The 9,515-nt window shown below is 39.0% G+C and overlaps 1 protein-coding gene across 1 annotated transcript; it reads right to left on the bottom strand.

The window, feature by feature from the left end:
- Window positions 1–4,506: 4,506 nt before the first annotated feature.
- On the bottom strand, window positions 4,507–7,463 carry LOC101314355 (GDP-L-galactose phosphorylase 1-like). Its single transcript, XM_004294353.1, has 7 exons — window positions 6,750–7,463; window positions 6,384–6,505; window positions 6,228–6,287; window positions 5,866–6,108; window positions 5,594–5,779; window positions 5,219–5,467; window positions 4,507–5,123 (listed from the first exon to the last, which is right to left on the bottom strand). Exons 1-7 carry the CDS (start codon window positions 6,868–6,870, stop codon window positions 4,764–4,766), a joined length of 1,341 nt encoding a protein of 446 aa, XP_004294401.1. The 5' UTR covers window positions 6,871–7,463; the 3' UTR covers window positions 4,507–4,763.
- Between the last annotated feature and the right edge of the window lie 2,052 nt (window positions 7,464–9,515).

Below are 9,515 nucleotides of genomic sequence, written 5' to 3'. Positions count from 1 at the left end.
GTGTGTAAAGTAAAACAACAACAATAACAACAATCAAAATTTGCTTACTAAAACTTAATCTGTCATTTTTGTTCTTTTTCTTAGAGTCCAAAGAGTATGATCAATTACTCAACGGAATTACACGATAACAACCCGCCCCTGTGGGGTTGTTAGATAAAGGCATTACACAAGTTATTCAACCTCCTAGGCAGTTTACGCACACCCAGACAACTAACCTACACTACCACCACAGGAGTAAAAATGATCGCTGGCGTGTGGGGACTAGAGAGGTTAGCATCATCTCTCAAGTCTTACCTGCTACTGACACCTCTTGATGAGAATCAGTAGTCTTTTCTTCCTTCTTCCCATTTCAATCATTCTCACATGTACCCATTGCAGCTGCGCCTTCCCACCTACCGCTCCATGCCCTATATATGCTGCCTCAAGTAGCATTTGCAACTTCCTCTTATATAGCTTTCGATCCTTGAGCTTCAATTTCTTAGTAATCGGCTTCAACTTTTGCTTTTTTGGAGCACCTTTCATAGACTTACTCCCTTTAGGAAGTCCCCTCTTCTTAGGGGACACCAAATCCACTCCTTGAACCTTGATACCTCCATCGTTCGTTGCAGGGCCGAATTCATAGATGGTAATCGACCACTTGGCAACTATTTCCAACCTCAACTTGCATCATCTTCGGCCTCTTCTCCAAACTCCTCATATGACATCTCCTCAGCATGACATGATCAACAACCTAGAAGTGTTCACCTGGATCATCTCATCCTGCCTCCACTATTGAAGCATCTAGTTCACACGGAGTTTCCTACACATCCTCATTGTAACGCGCATCTCTCTCACTGTCCTTGTGTCCCTGGCTCTTCCCATGTCTAGGTTTGGGTCGAGTATTTGGGTCGCCAGACCTAACTTGGTGAATTGATGGACCAAGGATCAGTCACAAGGGTCCGGTCTATGTGAGAATAGACCACAGGCTTTGCACATACCTGAAATTTCTCATAGTGCAAATGCACTAGGGTTTTGACGCCCCCAAATCCAAACCTTATGTCAATCTAGATATGGCGCCAAACGTCCACAAGAGCTTGAAATTGACGACCCAATTAGAGTAAGGTTCGGGTTTGAGAAAATGCCCCATTGACGACCCAATTAGAGTTAGATTACCTACCCTCTACAGACTCAGATTCAAGCCAGAAACTGTAACTCATGTATCCACCTGATGCAGTCCAACAGTTCAGATTGTTGACACTATCGTTCTTCCCCAACAATAGCATGTGTTCGTTTTGATGCCACAGACCTCCATGCAACACCTTCTCACTCTCCTTCTTCACCTTGTAGATTACTGTTATATTATATAGAACTGGTAGATTACTGTTATATTATAGAGATTACTATTAGAGCATCTCTAATGGTAATGTCAAATCCTATATATGTGGACTCTCGACAGCTATAAATGACATGTTGATGGAGGAGAATGATATTATCGTTAGCAAAAACCATGTAACCACAAGCATCAAGAGTTGTCTTTGCCACACTTCGCGCGTTGCAACATGAGGTATGTTTTCTCCACTTGAGTTCCTTAATTCCTTTAAATCGGGATAATGTTCAAGAAGCAGCTTAACTATATGAACATGACCTTTGCTTGATGCAGAATGGATTGGCAAGGTGCCGCTACTATCTGCTCAATGAGAATCAGAGGGACATCTTTCTAATAGGATGCAAAGCCCTCCAAGATAACCTGTTGATGCTGCAAAATGAAGGGGAGTCCTCCCTACCACGTCTTCGGAGCGCTCTAATGTAAGTCGCATTCTTCATATTAACCTCTAATCCCAGTACATCTACTAACCTCTTTTCTTCCTTCGATTCGGTTTCTGTTGTTGTTAGGATGGAGACCAAGGAAGATATATAAACTGCTTTTTGCAAAAAGAACAAAAGACTAGTTTCTTCTCCCTCTATGTTTAGACAAAATGGCGAGGAGACCTAACAAAACAAAGCTTTTATAGGAGACTTGGATATTAGTTAGCTCTCTTGCTTTTATCTTCCCCGTGTAATAAGAATTCAAATAACATCACTTCTTTAGTAGTAGGATCCTAGTAGAAATAGGACTGATCTTTTCTTGACTAGAAAAACAGAAAAATATAAAAGATATATATCAAAGTCTATCAAAAATGACTAAAAAAGATGGGATAGGGATAAAGTTTGGTTAGTTAATAAATTATTTCTTAAATTGCTAATGTCTTATAGTGATCTCCTTGCTGAGGCTCTCCCGAAACAGCCGCAGCTACGCCTTAGCCTTTTAAAACATTGACTTGTCACATAGAGAGGTCAAATGTAACATGACTTTCAAAATTAAGGAAATATTTCATCCTATAGTTATATTTCCGAGTAATGATAAGTAGATATCTTCTTTCTGGCCGAAAGTCGCAGCATGCAATGGGGACTTGCCCTCCACCACCAAGGTTGTAGGCGGAACGCCATTACCTTGATCACCTGTGTTATTCTGGATTGCAATACTGTCAACTATTAGCGTCACAACTTCAATAAGCCCTGCTTCTGCAGCTAGATAGAAGGGGGACTTTTTCTCCTTGTTAACAGAAACAGAAACTGAAGGATCAGCCTTGATCAAATACTTTGCCTCCAAATGATTACCATTTATCAGGGCCTCATGTAAGGGAGTATTTTCCTCATCATTTTTCATTCTGAACACTGATATATCAACCTTTTCAATGTCCGTCACTTGACCTTGACCGGAACCCAGATTCACATGCTCCATAATGTACCTTATCATATTATCATCACCCTCTCCGGTTTTGGCCGCAACATGGAGTACAATGTCACCTTCAAAGTTTTTAACCAACAGAAGTGAGGGGTGAAGCTTCAAGATCTCGATGGCTAGACTTACATGCCCGAAAGTCACCACTGTGTGAAGAAATGAGTCATTCATAGGGCTCAGCCGGGACAGAAGCTGCATGGAAGCATTTTGATCATGATCTGCAACCTTCTGAATAGCTGTAATAAAGTCAGTTTGCCTTCCCTCACTAGCATACATGTATAACTGATGGTACAATCTCAATTGATCGGTTAGCTGACTATCCTGGATTTGATGTTGATGCATACTTCTGACACAGTAGTAGTAGTTTGATTTAGCCTCAAGTCAACGATGTGTTTATGCAGCGTTTGATGCAAATTCTAAATAAAATGAATCTGCTCTGCACCAAACATTGTGATTAGTGGGTACCATGTTTTGTGTGTCCCTATTAGCTTATAGACCAGGTAAACTTGTGCTCGCCGATCTGCAAGTCTACTCTGTTACAATCCAATAATGGTCCAATTGTTGCATGGTCAGAGTCTTCTCCAACTTATGCTTTAATCATTCAACTTGGAATGCTGTCAAAGTCTTCTCCAACCCTCTGGGTCTTCGTTGGGAAGGCCTGAGTCATGGGTGAGACTTGGATCGTCAAGTGGCAGTGAAATTTGACTTCAGTTTCTATCCACGATTTATGTTTCTGGGTCGCTACGTGGCAATGACTGTTTATTAAATTTTATATTAGGTATTTTGAATGTGAATAATGATTTCATGTGTTAATAAAATAATGATTAAATAAACAAAATAACATATTGAAATTAAAATATTTATTTCATAAGTTAAATTAACATGCAAACCTAGAAAAAAAATGTAATTATTTGAAAATAACACAAATATAATAAAAAAAACTAATGTTTTTTGGGTATTTACTTCAGTTTATATTTGTCATATTAACTTCAGTATACAATTGCATAATTGCATGCTTTATAATTACATAATTGTGGTATTAACGTCAGGGTATTTATAGGAATCATGGTATTAACTTCAGTGTATAATTGCATGACGTTGGCTCAACACATATAATCAAACAAACGGTCTAGATCTGCTGCCCAGCGCTTCTAGTGGGTTGGTTCTCCATTTCACGTGGCCGACATCATGCGCTGTAATACGGGCCAGGGCTGCTGGGCTGAGGTGGAAACTATGATATATGTCTTCAAAAATGGAGGCCTGGGTCATAGGTCTGACCCAGGTGAAGACCCAATTAAGGCCTGGGTTAAAAGAAAATTATGGGTGGAGATGAGTTTTTTCAGGTTGGGTCTTCTTTTGAGGTGGCTGAAAGTCTGAGTCACGTTTTTAAGCTAAGAGTGGACTTGCTCTAATACCGCATTTGAGGAATGCTACAGTTTTAATGAGGACTTCAATTGCCCAACTCTTGGGGATGCTGATGTCACCAGGAACTGTTAGATAAAATGGATACACACTACTAAACCCTGAAATTGGGAATCTGCTTGAAGCTGAGGAATGCTCTAGCGTTTTGAAATGGCAGGTTAACATTAAGGATGTCAAGTTCTTGTGAATCTGCATAAGCATTAAGTGGATGCCCGGCACCCTCGTGGAATTATGATATCTTCTTGTCAGCATTGTTTAGAGGAACATGGTCGCACACAGAGGAGTATAAACAGTCAAAAACATAAACAGCTGCAAGAGGTCATCACATAATACACATAACATTTATTGATCATCCATAATAGCAATCTCTACAGAGTATTTTACACGGTACCCATAAAGCACCCTAAGCAAATAGATCGATGTCGTTATGCAGAACATACAAACTGCAAAAGTAGAGCTGACTATGCAAACCCAGTTTTGCTTATTTAGGCATCAGCTAGTTTCCAATAAGGTACAGACATAAACCCAAATGGCAAACTGCAATACTAGATTCACAGGTACAAAACCACAAATCTGCTCATTACTGCAGAACAAGGCATTCCTGTGTCCCGGACACCATAGCATGATGGGAGCTTTTGTTAATGGCATTCACTTCATCATGAGAGCGAGGATTGACATCTGGATCCTCTAGTAAATTTGCATTCCCATCATCAACACCAGAAGCAATGGCTCCAAATATAAGAGCATTCACCTCTTGGAACCTCTCCTCAGAAAGAGAGACCTCGGCAAGGAGCTTCCAAGCATTTTCATCAGATGCCTCATCATAGTCCTTCTTCCTCTTTAACACCATATGTCCACTAATTTCCCACACAGCTGGATTCACCTGAGTATCCAAAAGCTCTGCCCTAACTTCCCCAAGAGCTTGTTTCTCAGCATAACACTGTATTTAAAAAGCGTGGGGTAAGTAAAAGGCCTATAGATTATAAACAGGAAATAGCGAATTCAACATTTGAAGTTCATTAACTATATACGTACCTGTGGTAAGAGAAAGATCCGCTTTCCACAATCCGATATGAGGACATTGTAAGGAATGTTGTTCTCTTGAAGGCAAATGCAGGCATCAGAGACAGAGTTTGACAAATCTTCCAGAGTATTTCCACCCTCAAAAACCAGACCTCTAACAGGATAGTTCAGAAGCTCAGAAATCCTCACCCCACCATCCAAACTGGTTATCTTTTTAGTAGGAGCCTTCTCAATGGGAAAGGTTACAGCAAGGTAGTAAGCCTGTACAATAAATAAAAATAAGCAAACTAGTATTGTTGACTGCTAACTATAATTAGTAGTGAACCATATCAGAAGCTGGAACTTATAGTTAGTATCAGCTTGGTAGAAAAGTGTATAGCTAGAAACCTGGAAGTGAAGGTGATTGATGGTAGCAAATGCACCCAAGCTGTTGTAACCCAATCGGAAGTAAGGATTCCCTGCTTCTGCCGCCATGTGAAGTGCAAGCAAGAAGCTTTCACGATCAATCCTTTGAGGCAAAGACTCAAGAATACGAGGAATTAACAGCACATGCCCGTATTCAATTGGACTAACCTGTTGAATGGGTAGATGGATAATGCTGAAACTTTCAATCAAATAACTTGTTAAGAACAAAGAATGCACAAGAAAAGATAACTTACATTGATCGCAACAACACTCGGAGAATTTTCCACATCAATAGGTGCATTAGGGTGAAACTGAACTTCACCATCTTCACTTGCTTCAAACTGGAACAGAACCTCCTCTTGGCCAACTTTAGTGAAGTTGAACTTGCTACCATCAAAAGGTTGGAGAACCTTATCAACTCGAAACTCGGTTGGTCGCTTCTTAAGGTGGCGGCCCTCGTTGAGCTGTGCAATGAAGCCGAACTGGCCTGGAATCACCTACACCAAATAAAATAAAATAAAATAAATTGGAACCAATATCTAGATTAAGTAGATAAAGACATTCTTTTGCAGCTTGAATCGAGATGATAAACAATAAAGGTGAGCAAACTAAAAACCTTAGTCTCGCAGGCAGTGACATCATATCGAAATAGCCCTTTCTGCATGCGATCCTCCCACTGCAACGAAGTCAGGAACAATTTCAATAAATATCACACATAAAACGTAATAAGCAAGGCTTGTGACAATTACTTAATTTTCTAAAACTAAATTACCTCTCCAAGAACCAATGAGTCAAGGAAAGCAACCGGAGCGTCTTGCTTCTCATGTCCGGAAAACCCCTTCTCACCAGGTGAGTTGTTTTGCTTCTTAAAAGCATACAATGGAAGTTTTGCTCCTATACAAACCCAAAAAACAGGACAACTCCATCAGAACTAGAGCCTAAAAGCACCAACTACATAACTTATTATGTCAAAAAGCTCCCAAATGAGCTTTACTCCTACTCCACTCCCAAATAGAATCCAAAATCCTCACATACGACTAATGACACAATCAAACGAAACCCGGAATTCAACCTAAGATGCATTTGTCTTGACAAACTAGCAAAACATAATTCCAGCTTAATTCAACAAATAAAGTACCTGAAATGCAACATTTGTTAAGACAGTTGCGGCCACAGCCCCCAGCTCGGCGGCCCTCATCCGCCTCATCTTTCTGGTAATTCGAAACCACAGTAGGAACCCTCTTGATCTTCAGCATCATTTTTGTTATGTTCTTTTTATGTTCTTGTTCTTCTCAAAAGAAAAATCAAAGCACAGCAACGACAGCAAACACGATCTACTTGCGAAACAATAATCTTTGAGCTAAAACCCGAATCTACGAAAAGCTAGAAAAAGAAAAGCAAGTCGGAAACGTGGACACCACCGCCGGCGAGGAACAGGAGGTCGGAAGGACTTCCTCCTTCGGACGGCAAAGCACCACGCCCGCCGTGCGGCGAAGGGTTGCTCTCAATTACACAACCCTTACGTCGGACAGTCCGGCGGACATGAATGAGTGGCCGTGAAGCTCTGTGTATAGCCGTGATGTCTACAACTCGTCGACCCGGGTTTTACCCCAAACCGGAATCAAACCCGACACAGAAAATCTCTCCTTCTTTCTTCTCAGATGCGATTGAGAATCGAGAAAATGGGAAGTGGGTTTAGGTTATGTGGTGGTGAATTTGAAGACCCAGATGAGGGAATGTTATATAGATGAGGGAGGGGTTTAGGTGGTTGTGGCTGAGGATGTGCCGTGGGGTCTCTCGTGGGTTTCGTGGTCTTGGTTTTGTGCGATTGCAAATACCCTGTTGTGGTGTATTTATGTATGTAGACGATTATTGGAAATTGAGAGAGAGGGACTCGTCTGAGAATTGATGTGTGGGGATTTTTAGGCCAATTGGTTTGCCGGAAAGGGACCTCTTTAAAGCGTACGGACGGGAAGAAAGAGCATTGTCAATTTTTGTAAACCCCCGGAGATTAGTGCTTTTGCTTAAACCGCCTCCAACTAATTGGGGAATTAGGATGAGCAGTGTCAATTTTTGTAATTTTAAATTTGTGCTTATATTAGGAAGACGGATGTTTGATTCTTTGGCCACAATCATTCTGCTTTTGTTCCTTGATTCAATGCCTACACAATGCTAATAGTAGTAGTCGCTGACTAGTTATAAATAATTATATCTCTATAGTGTTTCTATAGCTGTTGTTAAAATGTTAAACTTCAAATCTATTGTGAGGGAAGAAAATTCTCTTTTAATGATTAACTGCGTTAACAATGCATGTGAAGTCTTTTGGCGTCTCAAATCTCATATTCGAGATGTCATTTACGTTGTTCATGTTATTCATGTTTTCCGAGAAGCCAATTTCTTGGTCGATGTCTTTGCAGATCTCGGGCACAGTTTTCATTTTCTGAAGATCTGGTTATGTGTCATTCCTTCTCAGGTTGTGCATGTTTTACATTTAGATACGAAAAATATTGGTTCCCTAGAGGTACCTCGTTGTAATCTTTTACTTCTCATACGGAAATTACGGTGGTCCTCATTTTTCTTTTGTCAAATATAACCCTTTCTAGAGTAGTTTATGTTACAGCAACTCCAATAGCTTCCACATATTCTTGGTTTCTCATTTTTAAGGAAGATTTTGGTTGTTTTGCCCTAACAGATTCCCTAAAACTTTTTTTAAAATGGGGAATATGATGAGAGTAAAAACTAAATTCCCTATATTTGCAACAAACTCTCAAATTTTAGGGAATAATTTGGGAAATGATTATGAAATCTCCAAAATAAGGAATTTGTTGGAATTGAAGAAAAATTGCTTAAAACATAGACTTTTGCTTATGGGGAAGCTGTTAGAGATGCTCTTAATAATAACTTTCATCGGGTAACTAATCTATACATATAACTAATCATGCTAGAAAGGCTTAATAAATTATAAGACTAATAGCAAGTTTATGGACTGAGAATGAAAGATGATCATGAATGACACATTTACCTATTTGAAATGAAATTAAGTGACGTAATTATTACGGAATAAGAGAATTCATGTGTTTCATACACATGATGGAATCAGAATGAGTATAAGTGTGGGTCCCACCTCCTAATTTAGAAATTCATTTCTTAACAACCCCGATTTGAAAAACCAAATGGGGGTTTGGTTTTAGAAATCAAATCTTTCATAATCAATTCTTTTATACCCAAAATATCCTCTCATACGGTAAGTAAACGGTTCATTGAAAATGAATATCCGCATATAAAATAATGTTAGTGTTGTATTAATATGTGACAGTTTGATTCTTGTTATTAAGTTTGAGCTTAATGAATTGGTAACAATTCTGGATGGTTAATTCCTAAAATCATTTTCCACAATGTAATCAAATTTTCGAGTCTACATGAATCCATTCTTGTTAAGAAGATAGTACATAGGCCAATTCTGATTACTTCACATGTTAGTCTGATAGACATCGGAAAGTCGGAAACCTTATTAGCAAAAGCAAAAAAATACGGAAAGTGAAGCCAAATACATTACCAAACACAATAAACTAACACATGAATGGTAATACGTAATTGCACAAACATTATCTCTAAGAAAAATTTAGACAAACCTGCTAATAGAGGTAATAGAACAATGACATGATTAGAGAACTAATATAATGTAATTTGTTTTCTTTCTTTCTATTTTTGCTTCTTCTTTTTTCACAATTTTTTTTCCTTCTTTGAACAATGCTTGAGACACCAAAAATTTGTACCAAATACTAATACCAAATGATGTGGCATTTGTCATGTCATCAATCTTCCTATTAAGAAAGTGATGATATGGAATCATACAATTTTTTATATCTAATGAAAAAAGAATAAAAAGATAAAAATATATAAA

Source organism: Fragaria vesca, linkage group LG3, assembly GCF_000184155.1.
Source record: "Fragaria vesca subsp. vesca linkage group LG3, FraVesHawaii_1.0, whole genome shotgun sequence".
In the NCBI taxonomy this organism is placed as follows: Eukaryota; Viridiplantae; Streptophyta; class Magnoliopsida; order Rosales; family Rosaceae; genus Fragaria; species Fragaria vesca.
This window is presented reverse-complemented; position numbering and strand designations above follow the sequence as displayed.

Bases quoted from the DNA above. Each gene is read 5' to 3' on its own strand.
- LOC101314355 (XM_004294353.1), bottom strand. From the start codon at position 6,870: ATGATGCTGAAGATCAAGAGGGTTCCTACTGTGGTTTCGAATTACCAG. The intron at 6,506-6,749 runs GTACTTTATTTG...GGGTTTGTATAG, and splicing joins TAACAAATGTTGCATTTCAG to GAGCAAAACTTCCATTGTAT. The intron at 5,780-5,865 runs GTAAGTTATCTT...CCCATTCAACAG, and splicing joins CGAGTGTTGTTGCGATCAAT to GTTAGTCCAATTGAATACGG.